This window comes from Hibiscus syriacus, unplaced genomic scaffold, assembly GCF_006381635.1.
Source record: "Hibiscus syriacus cultivar Baekdansim isolate YM2019G1 unplaced genomic scaffold, ASM638163v2 tig00110429_pilon, whole genome shotgun sequence".
In the NCBI taxonomy this organism is placed as follows: domain Eukaryota; kingdom Viridiplantae; phylum Streptophyta; class Magnoliopsida; order Malvales; family Malvaceae; genus Hibiscus; species Hibiscus syriacus.
Window position 1 is genome coordinate 8,262,139 of NW_024062733.1, and position 26,060 is coordinate 8,288,198.

Below are 26,060 nucleotides of genomic sequence, written 5' to 3' on the forward strand. Positions count from 1 at the left end.
ATTCACATGAATCATATAACATGTATCGAATCATATATCAACATATATAATTTATGCATGTGTAATAAAGACTATAACATATGCATGTTCATAACTATCATACTATGAAATAAATCTAGGAAACATACTTATCACAAGTCTTATTTCCATTAAATTATACCTATATTATGCACTCACATTAGCCTTGTTGCTTTGAATTGATCATAATCCTTCGATTATTCCGGAACAAGATTACGTTTAGTATTTACATAATCATACATGAATCCATATCAGATGCCTAAACCTTGTAACTTACTTCTAATAACTTAAACAAATTTAAGGAATCACTATTTTATTTTTCCTTTAGGGGGTATCGATACCCTACTTAAGGTATCAGTACCCTCATGGCATTCTGTGATTTTTCGTTCAAGGGGGTATCGATACCCAGCTAGGGGGTATCGATACCCTCAATACATTATGTGATTCTTTCATTTGAGAGGGTATCGATACCTGTTCAATGGGTACTTATACCCCTAGCCCAAAAATGCCATTTTAAACACGAAAATCACTCTCTTATCATCTGAACTCTTCATATTTCACCTCCTTTAGCATCCCTAACTTGCATACATATACTTACACTCATTCCTACTCAATAATCACTTCCTTAAACTCAAAATCCTATCATTTATATGACATTAAAGAATCACACTTAATTTCTAACATGTTCTAATTCTCATTCTAACATTTCCTATTCCTTAATTCCACTAATGACAAGTCAAATTTAGTCTTTAAATCTAATTAATATTTCCCAATCAAAATTTCACTTTTCTCACTTCATTTCTTTAATCATTCCTAACTCCATCATCTTGTTGTTTTAAAACAAATTAAGCTTTCCTTAAGCTTAACTATTGTCTAATGGTCATAAATCAACCATAAATTCATCAAGAAATTCACTAACAAGAGATCTTACCTTTAGCTTGGGTCTTCATGTATGGAGAAAAGAAGAGAACAAGAGAACTCTGGAAGCTTATTTCCTTCTCCACCCCATTCCACGTGGAAACATATATAACCATAACAATTAAATTATTTCCCTTTGCCAATGACCATTTTGTCCTTCACTTCTTATTCTTTACACTTCAATCCTACACAACATTTCCCATATAACTCATTAAACTATTCAATTATTCTACTTTAATCACCAAAATTTGAAACTTTACAATTTAATCACTAACCCAGTATTGAGGATGTTACAGAAGAGATATCATTATTTTATCTTAAAAATCAATATTAATTTGAGAGAAAATGGTAATATCAAATTATTTCCAATCGAGAATAAATTACCTTTCGTACCTTAAAGCAATCATTTATTACTCCGACCGAAATAAGAAGATATTACTATTCTCAATATTGATTCTAATTTTATTATTTTGAAAACCTATCGGGAAAACACATACAAAAATAAAGTGAATTAACAACATATATCAAGCAAGTATAATTATTTATTTATTTTACCAATATTTAATAAGAATAAGGATGCTCAGTTATTTAAATATCTCGAGAAGGGACCTTAGATTCGATCTAACAGTCTTTTCTCGATCAATTTAATTAAAAGAACATGATATTTTTCTCAATCCCCGAATTTTAAAATAAATTTGATTTAATTTGTGTCACTAAATGGGATAGACTTTCATTTTAAAATTATTGAAATTAACTTTCTTATACGTTAAGACAGTCACTTTACGACAAAATTAAAATGAACAAATATTACCCTTAGTCAATTTATTTCGATTCGATTCAAGTGATGCTTATGAGGGTATCATGCAAAGTTAATTAGGACTAAAATGAATTAACATACAAGCAAAATGCAAAAATTAAAAATAAAATAAAAATAGGACTAAAACATAAACAATCAATCCATCATGCCAACATTAAAATAAACTAAAGTATACAAGTGACTAAAATAAGTATTTTCAATATTAAGTGATAAAATTACAAAGAAAAAAAATAAAACACGGGGACTAAATTAAAATAAATTAAAATTACATGGACAAATTAAAATTAATAAAAAAAAATAGATTCATATTTGAAATACAACAAGCATAAACTACAAGGACTATTTCCTAAATATTCATTTTTAGCCTAAAATATATGTTCGAAATAAAAGAGAGAAAATTACTAAATTAGTCCCTAAGTATTAAAAAAAATTAAAAACGTCACTACATATGACCAAAAGTGTAAAAACACGCTAAACATAAAGGGACTAAAAAGAAAATAACCCTAAAAATATTTAACATGTATAAAAGTGTGTAAATTACAAAACCAATCCCTACAGGTGGCTAACATGTAAAAACACGGCTAAACTAGGGGACTAAACATCAGTTACACCAAAAAATACAAAGTATAAACATAAATGGGTAAATTATGATAATGATCCCTGCACATGACCATTATGCAAAAACGCGCTAAAATTTGTGGGATTAAACAACAATTTTCCCCAAAGTTTTTCTATAAATACAATTTTTTTTTTGTTTTTTTTCATTTGTACTGTTCTTAAAAAATTCTTCTTTATTTTTCTCTCAAAACCCTCGGCCAACCCACTATCAGCCGCCATACCTTACCCCCGACCGCCGTTCTGACTACCGCACACAGTGATCAGAGTTCCCAAACTTACCCAAAATAACCCCAAAGCCTAGATCTAAAACCCTAAACACAAAACTAAACCTAAAACTACCATAAAGACCCAAAAAAATAGCCCTGACCCCTTTGGCTTTTGTGCTTCCTCGCAAGATCCAACGACGACGAAGGAAAATCGACCCCCTCCGGTTCGAACTACCCCCTCAGGTGAACTTATCTACCCTTTTCTTCTCCTATGTTTTTTTATTTCGTGAATGCTTGGGTTTTGCCGTTTTTTGAAACCGAAAGCAAATAATATATATATATATATACCTTAAACGTTTTTACTTTATTGCTTTTGAAAACCAAAAAGATAGGAACCTTTTTTATTACAAATGGTTCAGGGTTTTATACCTCGAATTTTTACATATTGTTACTGATTTTTTTTATATAAAATGATTACAAAATGTCATCTTGTGTGTGGGCTTGGCTTGATTTGGATTGCTTGTGTTGATTAATGATTTTTGACATTGCAAGGTCTCGGTTGGTGGTAGCAACGGTGGTAGAGGAGTGGGTGAAATGGGCGACAATAGCTAATTGGGGAAAACGACGGTGGCAGATCTTCTTCTGGCTGTGGCGGCTGGTGATGGTTGTGTTAGATTAGGGTTTTAGAAACCCTAACTGGGTAAGGATTATATACTGGGCTCGAGTTTGGGCTTTCATTGGTTGGGCTTCGGGTCTGGATATAACTTGTATTTTGGGCTCTGGGTTTGGGTTATTTTGTGGCCCGATTGGGCCTGTTACAAAGCCTGAAAAATAAAAATAATTTTTAATTAATAATAATAATATTATTAAATAGGACAAAAACTATTTTCGATAAATTTAATATTTTTTTAATAATATGAGGTGATTATAAGGTAATATATGTTTAAAATATTTTTTAATCATTAACAATGCAGATACAATTTATAAACACAATTACTTAAACTTGAATTCTTTATAAAAAATCAATTATTATGGACGATTTAGATATTTCCTATTTATTCATTTTAACTTGAATTCAATTTTGGAACCTATTTTTATTGCATGTGTAGTTTATATAACTTTTATATTATACTTATATTTAAATTATATATATATATATATATATATAATTCAATACATTCATACTTCATATTATATAAATTTTAGTACAATGGTTTGTTAATAGTTTTCCTACTCTACTCTAATTTTTTCATGTATAAACTACAAGAAAATAAATAATGAGTGTATAATAAAAAAATAATTTACATTTCTAATTTGTGCTCTCTTTTTCTCCTACTAGCAGCAAGGTTTTATATTTTTCACTTGATTTTATCAACGGTAATACCAATTTTGATATTAGCCATCAGTGTTTATTTTTATACTTATTTTCTTATGTCCCGCTTTGATTTGTTATTTTATTCAGTTTTATTATGATATTTAATAAAAAGAAATTGTCCGACATCTTAGTTTTCGAATGTATTGTGTATTGTTGAGAGTTACCGTTGTGTGCTCGTGCAGTTCTCGTGCAGCTCCATGCATATTCATGCATGAGGAGCTTCTAGAAGTGATCTATAAGCTAGGTGGTTGAAAGTTTGCTAGCCTTAACAGCTTAACAGATTGTTGGTTAGCTGATTCTCTTGAGTAGTTAAGCATTGTAAAGGTTCTTTATAAAGTGAGAGTGTAAACTGTGATAAGTAAGTTTCTTTGATTGAATGAAGTATTCCACGTTTCATACATCAGTTCTTGAAATTCTTTTTGCGTTATTCAACATGGTATCATTCGTTTTCGGTCCTGGAGTGTTCTGCTAGCTGTGATGATGCTCTTTATTGATTATTCTTTCTAACAAGCTCGGATGTTTACCAACAAACGTGTAAATGTAGTGCTTGACGAGATGAACTTCCTCTTACGAAAGCAGCAGGTTCTGCTTACAGTTCACAATCACCGTCTTGAACGGTTGCTAAATGGCTCCTTACTAATTCCGCCAGAGACGGTTGTCAAAAAGCATGGTGAAACAGTTGCTAATGAAGCTCATGAAGATTTTGTACTGCAAGATAGTGCTCTTGCGTCCTGGCTCCTATCCATGATCAGTGCTCCATTGTTTCCACAGTTCGTTGGTGTTGAGTCAGTCACTGCCGTTTGGAATACGATTTTGTAGTTCTTTGCAAATCGGTCAACAACCACGGTTATGAATCTGCATTACAAACTTCAGTCTATAAAGAAAGGTGATGATTCTGTCCGGGTTTATCTCACCCGTGTTAAAGAAATCCGCGATGCATTAGCTTCTTGTGGAAGTCCGGTGTCTCCAGTTGAACATATTATGAGTATTCTTAAAGGCGTACCACGGGAGTATCAGCCGTTCATGGCAGTGATTACTACCACACGTGAAACTCTTTCATTGGATCAGGTTTACTCTATGCTTGTTGATGATGAAACACAGATTGTTGGGTTTGATTCTCAGCTTGAGAACTTTCCAATGAGTGTTCATGTTGCTCAAGGAAGATCAGTGGCTAGCTCGATCGAGTCAATTCGAGGGGATCAATCTAGAGGACATGGTCGAGGTCGTGCCCGTCTCTAGTGTCAATTGTATGGTAAGAATGGGCATTCTATTGATCGGTGTTGGTATAGGTTTGATTGAGATTTTCCTGGTGTAAATGCGTCTTCTGGTTCATTACGGCCCAGGGATGAATATGGTACTGCTAACTGTGCCACGTTTGACTCATCATGATGTTCTTGCTGCAGTACTAAGACTGGTATGTCTTCTTCTAATCAACCTCAAGCACAAGTGGCTTCAGGTGAGCATTGGGTGGTTGATTTGGGGCCAACCCATCATGTAACCCCAGATGCCTCCAAGATGATGCATTCCACTGATTTTATCGGTCCAGGTAATCTTCTAGTAGGTAATAGTGTGTCACTAGGGGTACACTTGATTCCTAAATTCGTTTTACATGCTCCTTCTCAAGCTTTAATATTAAGTGATCTCTTGCATGTCCCAAAAATAACAAAACATTTACTTTTGGTGTCAAAGATTTCTAGGGACAACAATGTCTTCTTTAAGTTTCATGCTGATAAGTGTTTTGTTCGAGATGAAGTGACCGGTGCAATGGTGCTTCGAGGACAGCAACGTGAAGGCCTTTATGCGTTTGCTATGGAGCCTATAGTTTTTCCATATAATAAAGTTGAATTTCATAATGTTGTTGATTCTAGTGAGTTTAATCTTTGGCATAAGATATTACGACATCCTTCCTTTCATACCTTAAAGGATGTGTGTAATTCGATCAATGTTAACATTTCAAATAGTCGTAATACAACTTGTATTGTTTGTTGCATGGGAAAGAGTCACAAGATGCCCTTTGATTTCTCTACTATTGTGTATGATGTTCCTTTTCAACTTATTTTTATTGATCTTTGGGGTGTGGCACATATTCCTTCTTGTGGCTATCGATATTATGTGTCGTTTGTAGATGCATGTACACGCCATACTTGGGTGTATATGCTATAGAATAAATCCCAGGCTCTTGATGCATTTCGGTTATTTCAAACTATGTTTGACACTCAGTTTTCTTTGCCCATTAAGTCTATTCAGAGTGATTGGGGAGGCAAATGCAGGAAGTTGTCTTATGAGCTGGCTCGTGCATACATCTCTCATCGAATCACATGCCGTTACACTTCTTAACAGAATGGAGTTGTAGAACGTAAACACCGTCATTTGGTTGAGTTAGCTCTTGTGTTGCTAGCTCAGGCTGCTCTTCTATTTTGGTTCTGGTCATATGTTGTGGCTACAGCAACACATTTAATAAATTGATTTCCTAAGAGATTGTTAGGTAATATCTCACCATTTGAAAAGTTGTTTGGGACAAAACCTGACTACAAGACACTACGAGTTTTTGGTTGTCGTTGTTTTCCTCATTTGAGGCCCTATCAACAACATAAGTTAATGTTTCGATCTCCACCCTGTGTGTTCTTGGGTTACAACTCACAATATCGAGGGTTTCAATGTCTTGGTCATGATGGTCGTGTTTATATTTCAAGGCATGTTAAATTTGATGATGATGCGTTTCCTTTTACAGATAAGCAACAACATGAATGTATGCCTAGTAATCGTGCATAGCGATCAGCTCCCTTACAGGTTATTTCTAAACGTGTGAGCACAAGGGTTTTGTCTGGTTCATCGATACACCCTAACATGTCTTCACATGCTCGTGAAGGTTATACTAGTCAAGGTGGTGCTGAGTCCAGTATCCAATGTGGTGATGATAATTCAACTATGAAGATAGTACAACTGGGTCTAATGATCCTGAGCCTCCACAGTTGCCTACTGAAGTACCTGAAGATATACCTAATGCTGGCATGTAATATTCTCTTGAGAAAAATGTATCATCTGCAAATCGACATCACATGCTGACGAGAAGAAAATGTGGGATCTTTAAACCCAAGGTTTTGGTTAGTTCTTTGGATGAATCTCTTCCTGGTTCTATTAATGAAGCCATGAAATCCAAGGAATGGAAGGAAGATGTGCATGCTGAGCTTATTGCTCTTCAGAGTAATGGCATATGGTCTCTTGTAAATATGCCTGAGGGACGAACCATTGTTGGTTGCAAGTGGTTATTTAAAATAAAGCGTAATTCTGATGGAACGGTTCAACGGTACAAGGCTCGATTGGTGGCTAAGGGGTATTCTCAGGTACCTGGGCAAGATTTCAATAAGACATTTAGTCATGTTGTATGGTTTTCCACTCTTAATGTTATACTTGCTCTTGTTGTTTCTGGAGGATGGCCATTAAGACAGGTTGATGTCAACAATGTGTTTCTTCATGGTGATTTGAATGAAGATGTCTTCATGCAACAACCACCTAGTTTTGAACAATACACCCTGAAGGTGTTAGGTTGGTTTGCAAACTGCAGAAGTCTATTTATAGACTGTGTCAGGCACCACGAAATTGGCATGCTAAGTTGAAAAGTAGTCTACTTCAACTTGGTTTCAAGGAGTCCAGAGCTGATGCATCTTTGTTCATTTTGACAGAAGATTGAATGTCAACATACGTTTTGGTATATGTTGATGATATAATAGTTACAAGACAGTCATCGAGTGGGATTAAGAAGGTGGTTTTGTTATTGAAAAATCACTTCTCCTTAAAAGACCTAGGTGAGATGCACTATTTCTTAGGCATTGAAGTCAAGCAATGTGAACAATTGTTAGTTCTTAGTCAGAAGCAGTATACCTTAAAACTGCTTGAGAAGGCAAAAATGATCAAGGCTTCATTCACTGCCACTCCTATGGTAGCTTCCTCAAAGTTGAACAAGGATGAAGGGTAATTGCTTGCTGATGCTCGAGAATTTCGTAGTTTAGTGGGGGGCTACTCTATGTGTGTCACACAAGGCCTGATATTGCCTTCAATGTGAACAAGGTGGCTCAGTATATGCATGCTCCAAGATAGCAACATTTGCTTCATGCTAAGCTTATTCTGCGTTATCTAGCTGGGACATTGAACTATGGCCTTGGTTTCATGCCAGGCAAATTGCATATATCAGCCTTCTTGGATGCTGATTGGGGTGGTTATGCTGATGATAGGCGGTCAATGTCTGGTCACTATGTTTTTGTTGGAGGAAGTCTAGTGTCGTGGAGTGCAAAGAAACAAAAGGTGGTGTCACGATCAACCATGTAAGCTAAATATAGAAGTCTCGCAGATGCAGCAGCAGAGGTGGCATGGGTTGATGCTTTGCTCACTGACTTGAAGGTGTGCCAGGGTATAAGTAGACAACAATATGGTATGACAACACAAGTGCAATTGCATTAAGTGCTAATCCAGCGCATCATTCACAGTCCAATCATGTGGACTTAGATGTGCATTTTGTTCGAGAAAAAGTTACTGCAAACCAACTTTGTGTGAGTTATGTTCCAGCAGCTCATCAAATTACAGATGGCTTGACTAAGCCTTTTTCAAAAACAACCTTTGCTAGCTTTCGTGATAAACTCAATGTTTGTTTATTTGTTGAAGAATGGAAGAAGCAGGAAGAATGTTGAGAGTTATGGTTGTGTGCTCGTGCAGTTCTCGTGCAGCTCCATGCATATTCATGCATGAGGAGTTTCTAAAAGTGATCTAGAAGCTAGGTGGTTGAAAATTTGTTAGCCTTAACAGATTTTTGGTTATCTGATTCTCTTGAGTAGTTAAGCATTGTAAAAGTTCTTTATAAAGTGAGAGTGTAAAATGTGCTAAACAAGTTTCTTTGATTGAATGAAGTATTCATACGTTTCATACATCAGTTCTTGAAATTCTTTTTGCGTTATTCAACATGTATATTTGTATGTCTTTTTGACATATTTTTAATTTTGTTCCTGTGACACATTTTACCCTACGATCGTATACGTATATGCATACGCATACGTATGCGATCGTAGGGATGAGAATGAGACTCGAACCCGACGGGTTTCGACCCGATCTGATCCTATCGGGTCGTATTTTTTAGAAAAAAATTCGAGTTCGGGTCAGGTCGGGTTTTGTTAAAGGTGATGTTCGGGTTGGATTTGAGTTTAAGGTGAAAAATACCCGACCCAACCTGAAAAAAATATAATTTTACTTTATATATTTAGGAATAATTATAATAATACCTCTCTATATATTATTTTTTTCAATTAAATCAATGTTTTTATTGAATAAAAATAATATTTTTATTATTTCGGGTCAGGTCGGATCGGGTTCGGATTTTATCTCAAAAAGTTGGGTCGGGTGGAGGGTATATATTTTTTGGGTCGGGTGAATGATGTAAAATTTTCGGGTCGGGTCGGGGTCGGCTGAAACCCGACCCATGCTCATCCCTATGCGATCGCATAGATATTCTTACACCGCTCGTGTCCGATTTACGATTATCGGTGGTCTTTTAGTGGTTAAATTCATTCTTGTGATTGTTTGGTAATATACTTAGATATATTTTGCAAAATAACATGTAATTGGTTTCCCTCGTCAGTCTGTCGTCACTTCTAAAGTGTCTAGTTAGATAAAAATAAAGGAGTATTATTGACGATTATTAAATTACTATGAATGTCAGATTCAGAAGAAGGTTTCGACTATTATTATCCTCTTGAATTTTTTTTGTTTTATATTTAAAATATTTGGATGAATAGATTGATAGCATTGTTAAGATTTTAAGGTTAAAAAATGAGCGTGTAAAAGCCTTCAACTAGTCTCGAAAGAACAACGGTGGGTGTACATATCTGGGCGGGCAGACAGAACCAGGTCAAAGATTCAACTAAATTTTATATAGTTACCAAACACAAGTAGTGATATTAAAATCATGAAATGTAGGAGTTGACTACGTATAATGTATACTTCGTGTTTGGCTTCTAGTATTTGTATTCATCTGAATTTTTTTTAGCAAATTGTAAGATATAGTATATATTTCTTCTATGATTTATATCTAGGTAAGGGCACACCACTCAATGTGGGGCAGCCAATCTTACAATAAAAAAAATAGAAGCTACACATTAGGATTGAGTTATATTTATCCATTAAATTTTGATTTAATTGAGATTTAATTGAGTTAATAAGTTTTATATTATAATTTAAATTTTTTAAGTTAAGTCGAGTTAAATTGAGTTGTTCAAGTTTATGTTAGAATTTAATTAAAAATATTTATGATGTTATGGTATTATTTGATTCTAATTTAAATAATTTTTTATAACTATATACAATTTGCATATATATTTCTTTATATTTTTTTCATTTGCGATATACATATGTCTAGAGATGACAACGCGATTTTATGTCAAAGATGCAAACTTGAGAAGTTTTATTAGAAATTTAGAAGTGAAAAATTACAAAATTTTAAGAGTGGAGAGTTAGATGATTAATAGAAAATGTTTATGCTATAAGAAAATTTGAAACTTTCAGTGGGTACAACTAATCGTTTTTGGTCCATCCCTATATATATCATGTTAAGTTGAGATACTCGACTTAAAAAAATAAATTCAATGATTACTAAAAATTTTGAGTTATTCAATTCTATTTTATAACTCGAATTGATCTTAAAAAATTTGAAATGATTCGAGTAAAGTTTATAAAAAAACAAAACAAATCAAATTAAAAATTTTAACATTGAACCAAATTAAAAAAAATATTTTTACTCAAATTTTGCTTACCCTAATTACTCATTATATATTAATTCTAACTTGGGATTTTTTTTAATCTGTCCCTTGGAAGTTTAACTCGGAAGTCAATGGCATGCCCTACCTCACAAAGGCCACCAAAGGGCATTTGCTCTAATTTCTTGGGTGTTTCCGACCCTCAACTAAACAGCTACTATATATATTTCACCTAACCAAGCCTCCCTCATCAAGTTCCTCTTTCACTTGTTTCCTCAACTAGTTTCACCGGTTCCGTCTCTTTTCTTGTGAGGGATTTTCTTCAAGTTTACAGTGAAAACTGTGATAAGTTTTAGATTAGTTACAGTATTTCAGCATCGCTTAATCTTCAGATGAAGTTCGGGAAGGAATTTGCGTCTCAGATGGTGCCGGAATGGCAAGAAGCATACATGGATTACGATTACTTGAAGACGCTGTTAAAAGAAGTGCAACGTTTCAAGCATAGGACCAATCCACCGGCTGCTCCTGTGCTAAAACGGAAGCTGACACTGTATAGAGCTTTCAGTGGCTTAACACAACGTCACCACCATAACCCTACGAGTCCATCATCGTCTAATGATATTGAGAGCCAACCCATTCTGGTGAATTCCGTCGATCGGAACGGGTCACGAAATTACGAGACTACGTTCCTCATGTCGTCGGAGGAAGGGGGAGAGTACGAGCTGGTCTACTTTAGAAGGCTGGATGATGAGTTCAATAAAGTAGACAAGTTTTATAAGGCTACGATGCATGAGGTGATGAATGAAGCTGGGGTTTTGAACAACCAAATGGATGCTTTGATTGCTTTCAGGATTAAAGTTGAGAACCCTCCCGGAATTCATTTCGACAGGTCGGTGGAGATGACTCGTCTTGCTTCGGATATTGCAGCTTCTGCTGCTGCACTCTCGGCTTCTACTCCTAAATCAGCAACTAGTAACTTTCTCTTCTATTCTAAAGCTTTTTGTGTGGTTTATCAGTCCATTGCTTTTGCTTGCTTACCTTCATGTTTGAAACTTGATATGCAGGAAGGGCTGCTCACCTAGAAGCCATTGAAGAAAGCAACCATGGCCAACCAGATGATGAGGATGAAGAAGCCAAACCAGTAAAACTAAAACCCAAAGTCAATGTCATCAGGCCCGCTCCACTTGAAATACTTGACCGGGTGAAAATGAACAATACTCTTGAGACTCCTCGTTCCACCATTAAAGGTGTCCTCAAAGTAGAAAAGCATGCCGAGCTGAGTTTCAGTAGGGAAAATCTAAGAAAAGTTGAAGAACAACTTAAGCGGGCTTTTTCTGAATTTTACCAGAAGCTTCGCCTGCTTAAAAGTTACAGGCAATGCCTGCTTCTGCTAGCTTTCTACTTATTTCATAATCTGTTTTCTATAATTAGTCTCTTTTTTCATCTGATTCTACCAAACCTTCTGCCCTTGAATTTTAACAGCTTTTTGAATACGTTGGCTTTCTCCAAAATAATGAAGAAATATGACAAGATTACTTCCAGAAATGCATCAAAATCTTACATGAAAATGGTGGATAACTCATATCTTGGTAGCTCTGATGAGGTAGAGTTTTTTTTTTTTTTAACCTTTGGTATCCAAACTATTGAAAGACTAATGTAGATCGGGTCTGCATAGGCTTATTATTGGGACGAAACTTATTTAACCTTGTAGCTACTCTATTTAATGACTTAATTTTACCAGTGGCCTAATCTAGAAGCTTTCATCACAGATCACAAGGCTCATGGAGAGGGTTGAAACAGCATTCATCAAGCATTTTTCAAATGGAAACCGTGCTAAGGGAATGAACATTTTAAGGCCCACAGCAAAACGAGAAAGGCATAGGACAACCTTTTCAACAGGTAAGTTTTTTGTCGATAATTGGAACCTCTTCGAATATAATTGCCTTTCCTTGACCATTTCTATGAAAACATTTCAGGGTTTTTCGCTGGTTGCGCAGCCTCTCTTCTTCTCGCCCTTATTTTGATCATACGTGCCCGAAAAATCATGGACAGTGAAGGAAGGACCAAGTACATGGACACCATGTTTCCTCTTTACAGGTACTTCTATTTCTTTCTTCTTCAAGTTTACCACTGCATAAACATGATAATCCTCTTTCCCTCTGCAGTTTTTTTGGGTTCATTGTTCTGCACATGTTAATGTATGCAATCAATATATTCTATTGGAGGAAGTACCGAGTCAACTACGCCTTCATATTTGGTTTCAAGCCAGGAACCGAATTGGGTTATAAACAAGTTCTTCTTTTGAGTTTTGGTCTTGGAGCATTGGCATTAGCTAGTGTGCTCGGCAACCTTGACATGGAGATGGATCCCAAAACAAAGGACTACGAGGCATTCACTGAACTTCTTCCTCTAATGTTGGTTGTGGTAAGGCCATCTATTCAATATCATATAATAAATATATATTGGCCCCATTCATGTTCAAACAACAATTATTAACTCTCACCCTTTTGCCATGTTGCAGTGTCTATTTATCATTCTATTCCTGCCATTCAATATCTTGTATCGATCGAGTCGATTCTTCCTCCTCACATGCTTGTTCCATTGTATTTGCGCTCCTCTATACAAGGTAAATTGATCAAACAAATTAAGATTTGTTTAACTGTGGACCAAATCTTATTCATCTGTTACTGTCTATCCTGTTGCAGGTCACACTCCCAGATTTCTTCTTGGCTGATCAGTTAACTAGCCAGGTTTGTGGCAGATTACTCCTGGATTTCTTCGACGATCAATAGCTCGATACCATCCTTTCCAATTCATTTGAAGTACTCACATCATTGAATTAATTTATACAGGTGCAAGCAATTAGGAGCTTGGAGTTTTACATTTGCTACTATGGTTGGGGAGATTTTAGACTTAGAGAGACCACATGCAAAGAAAACAGCGTGTTTAGAACTTTCTCCTTCATTGTGGCAGTGCTTCCATACTTGGTTCGCTTCCTTCAATGCCTTCGCCGGCACTTCGAAGAGGAAGATCCACTTCAAGGACTCAATGGACTGAAATACTTCTTGACAATCGCAGCTGTTTGTTTGAGAACGGCATACAACATCAACAAGGGAATTGGGTGGGGTATAATAGCCTGGGTTTTCTCAGCCATTGCAGCAATATTTTGTACATATTGGGACTTGGTTTATGATTGGGGGCTTCTAAATCTCCACTCCAAGAACTTTTTACTGAGAGACAAACTCCTCCTTCCTCACAAAAAAGTATATTTTGGAGCCATGGTGAGTTACAAAAGTGAAAAATTAGTTAATCCCGCTATTACTATAATTGTCTCTAACGAATTACTGATATGAAATTTCAGGGCTTGAACGTTTTGTTGAGATTTGCCTGGCTCCAATCAGTGTTGAACTTCAGGTTTTCGCTGCATGAACAAACCCTGTTGACAATCGTCGCCAGTCTTGAGATCATTCGTCGAGGCATATGGAATTTCTTCAGGTAACCAATACTTCATTCATGCATGACTAATACTTTCCAACATTTTACAAACCCATGACTAATACTTTCCAACATTTTACAAACCAATTACTTACCACTTTTGTTGATGGATTATGCACATCAGGTTGGAAAATGAACATTTGAACAATGTTGGGAAGTATCGAGCGTTCAAGTCCGTACCATTACCTTTCAATTATGATGAGGATGATGACAAAGATGATTAAGTTTGTACCAATCTGCATTACCATTACCGTTATCCAGGGCCGGCCCTGGCCGGGGCAGGAGGGGCGTCCGCTCAGGGCCCATAATATTCAGTCGGCTCAGCATATATGTTTTTGGCCCAGAAAATTCAATCAATGCCTAATTTTCTCACTGAAAATTATATACATCAACCCATTTAATCAGCATATAGATTGCATATATCTTTTATTTCATTTAAAATGATCAGATGATTTTGTTCAAGCATATAATCTAATAAATTTATTTGTAATATGGGAATCACCCATGTGATCCAATAGAAAAGCATTTGGCAGCAAATCACCATGAAAAAGAAAAGGTATAATGTCAAATAAGTCTCTAACGTTCGATTAAATAATCATTTTAATCCTTTTTTGAATCATTTTAATTCAACGTTTTGACTAAATAGTCACCTAATGTTTTTTTAATATTTTGGTACCTATTGTTTCATTTTAGAAAGAAAATATGTATTTTAGAGCGTTGATAATTTGTCGACTAACGGTTTTTATCTATGGAGGGATTTTTTTACTCCAAAATAAACTATTGGATTAAGAAATATTTAAACATGATGTTTAATTTAAGAAATGCTTTTCCACGAGATAATATTTTTACACTAAAATCAATAATTCTGCATTTGGAAATGCTAGAAGGTAATGTTTTTATAAGTATTTGTATACTTAAATATATTTTTGACATTGTATTAAATTATTGTTTGTTTAATAATATAAATTTTATTTTATTTTATTGTTTGTTTAAATTATTTTTTTATTTCGACTCGACCCAAAAAATAGTCAAGACTGGCCATACGGGTTCACATATGGCTATGCAGGTTCATTTTCTAAAATGAAAGTGTTTTTCTAAAGATTAATTTTTTCTCATAAGTTAGAGATTATTTTTTTCTCATAATAAATTAAGAGAAACTTTTCTAAGCTGAAATTGTTGAAAAATTAATTGAGGTTAACAATGTCACAAGAAAGATTGAAAGAGCTAACTATGTTATGTAATGAAAAAATTATATTGAAAAATATTGATGTTGACACTATGATTTTGTATCAAAAAATACTCGAAGACAATGTTTTCTATAAATTTGTGTGTGCTTTAATATTTTTTTGATATTTTTGAGATGATAATTAATTACTATTTGTTTATTTTAATAAAAAAATTAATATCAATTTTATACTATATATTTTTTATAATTTTTTAAAATTAGGGGTTCATATCTTTTATTTCACCCCGGATCAAAAAAAAATACCCAGAGTCGGCCCTGTCATTATCATTGCCATAGCTTTCACCTGCAACATATCGAAGCTTATAATCCGATTGTGAGGCAACATTCGAATTAGTGTAACGTTTGGGTTTTAGTTTGAAAGTAAATAATTGATATAAACCTGAAAAGTCTCAAGTTATGAACTAATAACAAAAGGATGGAAACAAATGTACAAATGGAAAAAGACAGTGAATTATAATTCTTTTTGAACTAGGTTTTCTTGAGTTGTTCACTTAGTTTGGAACTAATATATCAGCACTTTTAGACTTGCTTGTTGTTGTTAAATGAAAATATTTAATTAATATTTTATTTTAAATGACTAAATATTCATATGTGTGTGTAAATTTGAATATAATAAAAAAATAACTTTTAGCTTAAATTCATATTTTTATAAAATTTAAAAAGTAAATATATTGATCAATTTATAATATAATTGTTTATAATAGACAATTTTCGATCTCTTATCCGTTAGAAATCTATTTCATAAATTTAATAAGACCGTAAATTTGATAAATATTTTTTATGTTTTTCAATTATTTAATTGATGTTTTATATTTTTTTCAAAATATTTTTAAATTATTCATTTATAATATAACTATTATATACACAAACTTCTCAAATTATAAATTTATTTCAATTAAATTATGTCAATTGATTATCATATTTATTTTCTAATACTTAAAAAATTTTAAATTGAGATTTAATTTTTTATATTTGAATTTATAAAATAATTTATATTTTAGAATAATTTTTAAAATATTTATTTCAATTTGAATATTTCATTATTTTAAATAATATTAGTTAAAGTTTTTCTGAAACAATAAAAATAAAAACTAATTTTACTTTTCAATTATGTAAATTAAATTTTCATTTTTGTTTCCTATTAATTAATTTAATTCTTTTACTTTAAAAATAATTTTCAGCTGAAATATAAAGGGGAAAAAGCTATAAGAAAGACACGTGGCGTGTTTTTCCTAAAGGAACACAACTAGGAGTACAAGATAGGGGCAGAGAATTTGAGTAGTTCTGCTACATCCTTAATATATAGTTGAGGAAAGGCTTTATCGGAAATATTATTATTTTTTAATATTTTTGATAAAATATTATCTCAAATATTATTTTTTTACCAAAAATATTATTTTCGTTAATTAATTTTTGGTAGAATTTAATATTAATATTTTTTGTAAAAAAAATAATATTTTAGGTAGCGCTTTACCAGAAATGTTAAATATTTTATGTAGTGTTTGATATTAACATTTTCTGTAGAAAAAAAATAATGTTTTAGGTATCGTTTTACCGAAAATGTTAAAAAAATATTTCTGATAGCGTTTTTCCGTAGCTGTATATTAAAGTTGTCGTACCTGAGACATCCCCAAAGGGTTTGGATTCGTTCCAGGTAAGGTGTTTCTTCTACCTCAACAAGATTGTCTGCGGTGTCAGGGAAATATTCAAAGCTCGTATTGTCTATATTTTAACTGCCATTGATCTTTGAGTATTGTATCTAGGGATTTAAATTGCGGTTGCAATTGCATCTTTGATTGTGTTTTGTTTATCGTTATTACAGATATAATGAACGTTATTACAGTGATTGCGAGTATCGTGGTCATGCAATAACAATTTCAGACGGCATCATTATCGCTATATAACGGCCTCTATTATGGTAGGGGACCGCTATTTAAATTCATGACAATATCCAAGGGCGAATGCACTAAACCCCTTACGGATCAAGTTCATCTTCATTATTTAGGAAAAAACTATGATATTTAGTTTAAAATATTTGTTAGAAACGCAATAGGCAATGACATAAATCCCACATTGGGAAGGGATATACCTTTGGAAATGTATAGGCTTGTAAATGAACTAAACGTTCAACGAACCGTTCATGAACCGTGCGGCGGGAAGTTCGTTTATGTGCGTTTATTTATTAAATGAACGAACATGAACAAGATTTTGTGTTCGTTTAATTAAATGAACGAACATGAACATATGTCTCGTTCGTTCATTTACGTTCGTGAACGTTCGTTTATGTTCGTATATGTTCATTCATTTATGTTTAACCCAATCTTCTTAAATCAATTTTGGTGACCAATATGTAAGTATCTTAAAAATATTAATTAATATGATATTCTGATGATCAAGTCCATAATTAACCCAATTTTATTTGGAGATTAAATCCAATATGTTAACCCGTGAGGCACCTCGCACCTATATTCATTCCCCCCTTTTTTTCCCAAACCCCAGTGTTCACTGGAGAGTGGAGACGATCGCTGAAAGCTTCAAAACAAGTTATATTATAGTGCAATCTGAAGTTTGACAGGTCTGTTTTCATCTCTTTCTCTGTTTTATTTGGCTTAATAGTTGATAAGTAAAGATATTGCGGGTATCTTCATATCTAAAACTCAAGAAAACATTATACTTCTTTCTAGAAATAGATGGGAAGATAAATGTAACAATCAAAAGTATATTAGCATCAGTAAAGAGAAAAATATATAGAATTTTTCAGAAAACAAAACAAAGGTTTCTATGCAATTTCTGAAAAAGAGTGTAATAGCGGAAGTAATGGATTTTTCAGGAAGAACCCATTAATAAGTAGAAAATACACTTTGACAATGAACTTTTGTTTCATAGTTCTTGACCTTTAGTTGTGGAGTAGACTTTAGGTACGTTAAAATTTTGAATGGTGGTTTAGCAATAATATCAGTTACGATATGTAGCATCGAAGGGATTTCGGATCTATGTTATTGCCTTGTAGTCCAATTTGTACCATTCGAAATCTTCATGCTGTTAAAATTTCTACTCTGCCAACAGAAAGGACCATTATTAACAAACCTCACTAAAGTCTGACATTGATGTCACAAAACTTTTAGCCGGCGAATTTATTAGAATAACGTAGTGGAAAATGATTGTTCATATGTAATCATGTACCACTAAGATAAATATTATAGCGTTAAATTAAAGTCGTGTGAATAATTTAATATCTTTAAAAGATCGATCGAAATATTTGATATCTTCAAACATTTCATCACTGTTAATAAGCTCTTACGCTATTTATCACTGTAGATTTGGTTGATTTGCATTGTCGACTATTTTTCATGAAAGAACAATGGAAGGTAGGGTCTTCAACGTTTATGTTCGTGTTCATTTATGTTCGTGTTCGTTTATGTTCGTGTTCGTTTATGTTCGTTTATTTGTTAAATGAACGAACATGAACAAGTTATATTCCTTAATAAACGAACATGAACAAAAAAAAATTTGTTCGTTTATGTTCGTGTTCGTTTAAGTTCGTTTATTTATTAAATGAACGAACATGAACATACTTCCGTTCGTGTACGTTCGGTTCATTTACAGGCCTACAAATGTATTTAAAAAACTACTATTTACCAAATATTGAATGATAACTCCCTTGTACCCATGCATCATTACTGTTTGATTGACTTGTTGCCAAAACAATTACATGCCTTTGACATTTAGTGTGTATTCTTTTCTTTTTAAAAAAATTCGTAAGAATAATTTTACAAAATATATTTTGAAGAAATTGAAACAAAATATTTTAAAATGTATTTATAGACACATCTCTCTATACGAAACGGATAATATTCTGATATTGGTACAACATAATTTTCAAAATTTATTATTTTTGTAATTTAACAACTATTACAATTGTTGTTTTTGAATATTTTGACTATGAATCTAGACTGTTTTTTAATTAGATTTGTAGCAGACAACATATTAATTTTCGTTTATTTAGTTGTTACAGTTGTTTCATTGCAATTTAATTGTTGTAATATTACAGCAGCTGAATGGGCTGCTTAATTCATACCTTAATATCATTTGCAGCATTTCCAAATCATCCAACAACATTTTCTTCTCTCTTTTTACAAAGAATTTTTTTCAGTCCTTTCTCTACTGTTTTTATAATTTCTTTTTCGTGAAGAGCAACATTACTTTTGTCCACTGTAATTTCTCGAGTGCACGATATTTTGAAGGACCGTGTTAACCTCAGGGAGCATTCATCCATTGTTATGATTCAGATTTTTAATTTATATTTTTTCAGTCAGCGCTAACATCTTCATTTTGTAGTTATTATTTCCAGCAGATCATATCAGTTTGGGTGTTGGATTCTTCCTCTGCTCGGAAACCTTCCTCCTCTCGGAAACCTTCCTCCGCTCTGAAACCTTCCTCCTCCTGAGTTCTTCTTCTTGTAGATTCTGCAAAGTACCCAACCATCCAGCTGAAATCCAATTACACGCAAAAACAAAAGCCCTGGGGCATGTCAGTTTACTATGATCACACAACAATAAATAATTGGAAAATTAATGAGCAGAAGATCAAAAAAACAAAAACTTACTCTTATGGATTCATTTTGCTTGCTGATTAGTTTTCTCCAATCACTTAACCGATACTCATGCATGATCCAATCAATCTAGACTCCCTTGGGTGGCTTGCCCTTGTAGAACACAAGAGCTTTCGTCACCCCTACATATTTGGAACCACTATATATGGCTTTGTCGGTGCCTCTGACCCTGTTTCCCTATTGAGCCGAATCCTATTGGGGTACTTCCTTTCCCGATGGCTAAAGAAATACCGTTCATTTTAACTTGACTCTGCTTATCTTTAAAATCAGGAGAAAAACAGCAACAGTCATCAGGGGAAAATAAAATGAAATTTTAGGGCGAGTAATAACAAAGATACTAACCACGCAATTTATGGTTATTCACGGACGGTTAAAAATATCGTTTAGTTTAAACGGTCGGTTAGTCGTTATAATGGTTATTAGATTTTTCTAACCGTAATCTAATCATTAAGAAATGATTAACTGTTAACTGATATTAAAGGTTCATTTACAAGTTAACATATGATTAACCTATTACAATTATTTGTCAAAAAAATTCATAATTCATAATACTAAAATGTATAGCACTTAACACATATTTACGTTGGTGTAAGTGAATAAAATCAAAAAAGTGTAGCACTTAATAAATACAAACACCGGTGTAAGCATGTATATCTCCCAACATATATATTAAGTTATCTGTATACAAATTTTATTAATATATATATATATATATTAGAAATAATACAAAATTATATTGCCACTTGTGTAAAAATACAATAAGAGATGACCATCCAGCTCAGTTGGTAGAGCACAAGGTTCTTAATCTTGAGGTCGTGGGATCGAGTCCTACGGAGGGCATTTCATAATTCGGAGGTCTCCTACGGAAGCTGCTCTGAACTTGGTGTTTGGGGCAGCTTACTATCTTACCTCCCCCTTACCCCATACATATGGGAAAAAAGGGACAACCATTTTTTTTTGTAAAAATATAATAAATTAGAAATATAATTATAAATTTAATTTATTAACGATTAATCATGGTTAAACGTTTATCAAAATTTATAACCGTAATCTTAACCATTAATCATCATTTTTAGCAGTTGGGTTAACCGAAATCGTTTAGTGTTAATAGTTCGGTTAATTAAACTGTTAAATGTAACAGTTATATCAGTTATCAGTTATGATTAACGGTTACGGGCTTTTTTGAACACCCCTAACACAAATGTCAAGGATCAAACTTGTAGTTATCAATTGTCGGTTAGTGTACAATATATAAAGATATCTTGATTTAAGGATGAGTAAAACTCGACTATACACGAAAAATAAAATAAAAAAAATTTGAGTTATTCGAGTCAATTTGAATTACCAATTCGGTTTCGAATTCGAGTCAATTTAAAATTTGGAATTTCGAGTTACTCGAAAACCAAAAATTTAGCTAAGTATTTTGACAATTTTACGATTTAGTCTCTATTTTCATTATTCCTTCGATTTCTCCTTCATTTTAAGTCTATTTTTTGTTAAATTTGAACCACATACACCTAAACCATCGTATAATACATATGTACTTTCAATTCTTCTTTTAAACAATAAGTTTTTTTGTTTTTTTATTTAGTCCCTTAGTTTTTCATAATTTCCTTATTTTTTTCAATTTATCCTTTATTTTAAGTTCATTTTTACCAAAATTGAACCACATGCTCTTATATCACTATAGAATATCTATGTAACTTCAATTATTTTTTTAAACTGAAAATGTACTCTCTTTTTTATTTAGTCTCTTAACTTTGCATTTTACTCAATTTGGTCTTTTGACTGCAATTGTTTGCAAATTCTTTCTTCCCAATCAATTCGTTAACTCCTTTACACTCTCATCAATATTTTACTCTCAAAATATTTTCTTTAAAATATAATATTATGAATATATTTTATAAATTTAGATTGTATTTGATATATTAAATAATAGTATAATGTGAAAAGAATGTGAAATATATATATATATATATCTTATATGGTTGGAGAAAGTCAAAAAAATTAGAACTAATCCTTACCATATAATATTATAAATGATTATAACAAAATTAGCATATAAACTCGAATAACTTGACTCAAATTTCTTAAACTCTACCTTAAAAAATTCAAGTTAAGTTCGAGTTGTAAAATAATACTAATAAAATTTCTTAAATTACCATATGATATTGTGAATATATTTTATAATGTTTTGACTCTTTATTAATATAATAAAATATAACGAATGCAACTCAACACTTTCTATCAGTGAGATATTATCAACAGTTCTTCCAAAGATATTATCAGCTATATCTCACTTATACCTATCATCAACCATAAACTGGAAAGTAATGTTGGCAAACTTTTAATAGAGGACGGGTTGTGAAAGTATCAGAGATGTTTTAGTAGGAAATTCTAAACATCATTTTTTTAAACATCAACAACCATCATCTTATTTTTCAACATCAATACTCATCACACCATTTTTCAACACCAACCCCGTCATCCCTTGTTTCCGTCGAGAATTAAGGCGTAATCAACTGCTCATGTAATTTGAAAAATCATTGTAAATCTGGTTATAAAAGCCGAACGCATGTAATCAAAAAATGAGGATTTTTTCTCTCAGAGATTTTAGAGAAATAAACAAGCAGGTTAAAAGGTAAATTTTTTCGTATTCAAATACTGATTTTTTTTTACTCTATGCTATTACGAGAAAATAATAAAATAATTTAGATGATGAGAGAAAAGCAATAAAAATCAGATTATTCCAAGGTATTTCTAGTATTTTTTGGTTTTGAATCTAATATATATATATATATATATATATATATATATATATTGAGCTTTGCATAGAAAATAAGATAAGGGAAAGCAAATGAGTAGATTCTTATTTTAGAAGAGTGTCGATCGAGACGGTTTGCAATGGTAGTTAAGGTGGTTCATGGCCACCGATCGTTTATTCCACAAAGTAAAAAATGAAATAGAAAAAGAGGGAGAAAGTTGAGAAAAATAATAGAGAGAAGAAGAGAGGAAATTGGAAAACCAATGCGCAGAAATGAGTCTGGGAAGGGAGAAAAGTAAAGATATTTTGGGTTTTGGGCTAATCATACATCAAGTCCTTCATGTCTAGTATATTTCACGTTAGTTACTAGTTTAAGGGTAAATCATGCATCAAGTCCTCCGTATTTAGTGTATTACACGTTTAGTTACATATTAATGGGTAAATCACGCGTAAATCCCCAGCTTCAGCGTGTTTATACTATGGTCACTTTTTTTATTTTATTCCGATTATGCATGCTGATATTGTTTTATTTTAATTTAGTCACTGTAATTTCTGATTTAGCTACTATTATTTTAATTTTTGCATTTTGGTCACTTTTTATTTCTTATTTAGTTACTAACTTTTATTTTATTGTATTTTAGTCATTATTATTTTATATTTATGCAATTAGGTCTTTATTTTATGTTTATGTTTATTTTATATTTTTAATGTTTTTATTATCTTTTGTTTTAATTATCTCAATTAAGTTTATTTTTAATTGTTTTGTTTCATAGTTTTAATTTTAAATTTAGTTCTTTAAATTAGATTAATATTCGAATAAAATTAGAAATTAGGATGACACTGTAAGTTTAATTAGGGGCAATTCGAGTCGAGTTTTTGCATTATACGCTCAAATATTTGAATAAATTGTTCGATTAAAATTAATTAATTATTAATATTTTCTAAAAATTTTAGTTTAATAATTAGGTTAGTCCCTTAACTTTAAAAACGTTAAATTTAGGTCCTTAGATTTTTAAGTCTTTTTAGAGCTCAGTATTTTAGTTCCTTGACATATTTAGTTCCCGAACTTCAATTAGACTTTAATATTGACATAATTAAATAGGTTAAATAGAGCCTCTATTTTAACTTAAATTTCAAACTATTCTTTTAATTTAGGGGATAATTCGAGTTGGCCCTCGCGTAAACGCTCGAGGGACCATCTCGGTTATTCGATTTAATAATTATTTAAAATCAAATAGGATTAATACTAGAGCCTACATTTTTAGATTTGAGCCCCCTAGGTTCCTAAATTCTCATAATTTGACATCGTAGGTTAGAAAAGAGCCTTAATTAATTTTTAGTATAATTAGGATTAAATAAAAATTTTCTTGATCGCATTATTTTTATAAATCTAAGGCACTGTTCACTTATTAAGGAATTAATAGTATATCTCCCGCGATCACGCTCAGGGGGTGACTACTGGTAATTCCCTAAATAAGTCGACATCATTTTCAAAACCACATCATGTTTTAAAAAACGAGGCAATGTTCGGTTATTAGGCACAAAAGCTGATCTCTCGCATTTACGCTCGGGGGCGAATGTTATCGGTCTCAATAAACGAATATCCTTTTCAAACTTTGCATCCTTAATGATTTTTAAATTAAATAAAGATCGAACTCAAAATTTCTGATTTTAAATATAGGGTAATCAACTAGGTACCAATTTTTGGGCGCTTGTGGGGGTGCTTATCGTTCCCCACACGTAACTGACTCCCGAACCTGATTTCTGGATTTTTGTAGACCCCAAAACTCGATATTTTATTAAAAAAATATTTTATTAAAATCACCTAGTTTTTACGGTGTTCCAATCTCACCTTAAATGATTGGTGGCAACTCCTCACATTTCGAAACTATTTTCAAATAGAAAACCCCTGAGTCGGTATCGATCTTTCCCCGCCCGGGCGAAAAACGCTGTCGACATCTTGGCGACTCCGCTGGGGACCTTTTGTTTTTAAAACAAATTGAGAGTCGAGCCACGAGTTGGTTTCCCTATATTTATTATTTTGAGAAATTATGAGATCGATCTTGTTTTAATTTATAGTTCATTATGTTTTTTTTAAATATACTTTCTCTCTGGTTAATGCTTACACTTCTGTGAAATTATTTAGGATTGTTGCATATCATAGCACTGAACCCGAGCTCAATCATGGTTTTCCTAAGTAGGGAGAAACGTCACACCTCACGAGGAGCATTGGACTTCCTTGTGTGGGTCTGATAAAGTATCTCTGGAAAGCACCTTAAGTTGCCTATCCGGATATCGGATCCGAGGTACGCTTTTAGTGGTGTGATCCCCCGAGCTAAACCTAATTCGCAAGTCTGTAACAGGCCAGAATCGGGGGGCAACCTTAGCATGTTGTAAAGATGGCTTGGGAACCTTTGCTAGAACCCAACCTCATATAGAGAATTTAGTAAGCCTACCCAGCTAGAGCCATATGGATACCTAGGAGAACTAGAACGCATGCGGTTAGGATTATTAATTTTCTTTGTATGTTTTTTTTTTCAGTCTCAACTTTGAGTCATATTTATTTATTTTTGGTAAGACTATATTTATGGATTAATCTTTTCAACTAACTTGATTCTTGTTGTCTTTGTTTCTACTAACATTGGTTTCTTTTTTACGCTCTTATTGTATTTTTGCATGGACATGACATATCATTCAAAGGTATTGATCCTTAAATGATTGGTCATGTAGAAGGTTCTTGAAAAACAATACCACAGCAATGCCTTTCTCTGGGATCGACAGGATTTCAAAGATGCTCCACGTTAGATCGAGTAGCTAGAGGGAGTCTACCTACCAAGGAGATGAGCCAGACGTATACCTGTTGAGGTAATAAGTTGAATTCAAGAAGATTCGTCGATAAAGCCAATAGTTTAATATCACAAACCAGCTCAAAAAGACTTCTGAAAGAAAGAGGTGAGGTAGAAGCATTGAAGACGATGCAGTACCAGATACTTGTAGGAGCTAGGCAACTTACAGATGAACCAGATTTTCACTTCCCCAGTGTACCGAGACATTGTCGGTTTTTTAAGAATTGTTCTAGGAACAATTATTTTGGGATCAATGTCTTTTGCATACATTCATTTTGCATGACATTTGCATTCATCAATACATTGTCGAATCATGCATTAAACCGTTCATTCATTAAAATAATGATAATAAGATAAGGTTTCTGATCGCAGTGATCTGGGTTTATACTAGTAGCGAGAATGCTT

General features: G+C 32.9%; 1 protein-coding gene across 1 annotated transcript; it reads left to right on the plus strand.

Annotated features, from left to right (window-relative positions):
- Window positions 1-10,958: 10,958 nt before the first annotated feature.
- On the plus strand, window positions 10,959-14,596 carry LOC120125081 (phosphate transporter PHO1 homolog 3-like). The gene is made up of 11 exons (XM_039143575.1): window positions 10,959-11,664; window positions 11,757-12,066; window positions 12,175-12,295; window positions 12,462-12,591; window positions 12,669-12,789; window positions 12,858-13,116; window positions 13,214-13,318; window positions 13,398-13,442; window positions 13,545-13,973; window positions 14,054-14,187; window positions 14,312-14,596. The coding sequence occupies exons 1-11, from the start codon at window positions 11,085-11,087 to the stop codon at window positions 14,409-14,411; spliced, it is 2,334 nt and encodes a 777-aa protein (XP_038999506.1). The 5' UTR covers window positions 10,959-11,084; the 3' UTR covers window positions 14,412-14,596.
- The last annotated feature ends 11,464 nt before the right edge of the window (window positions 14,597-26,060 follow it).

Excerpts from the sequence above, each read along its gene's own strand:
- LOC120125081 (XM_039143575.1), top strand. The coding sequence starts at position 11,085 with ATGAAGTTCGGGAAGGAATTTGCGTCTCAGATGGTGCCGGAATGGCAA. Across the intron at positions 11,665-11,756 it reads TACTCCTAAATCAGCAACTA|GAAGGGCTGCTCACCTAGAA; the intron begins GTAACTTTCTCT and ends CTTGATATGCAG. Across the intron at positions 12,592-12,668 it reads TAGGACAACCTTTTCAACAG|GGTTTTTCGCTGGTTGCGCA; the intron begins GTAAGTTTTTTG and ends AAAACATTTCAG.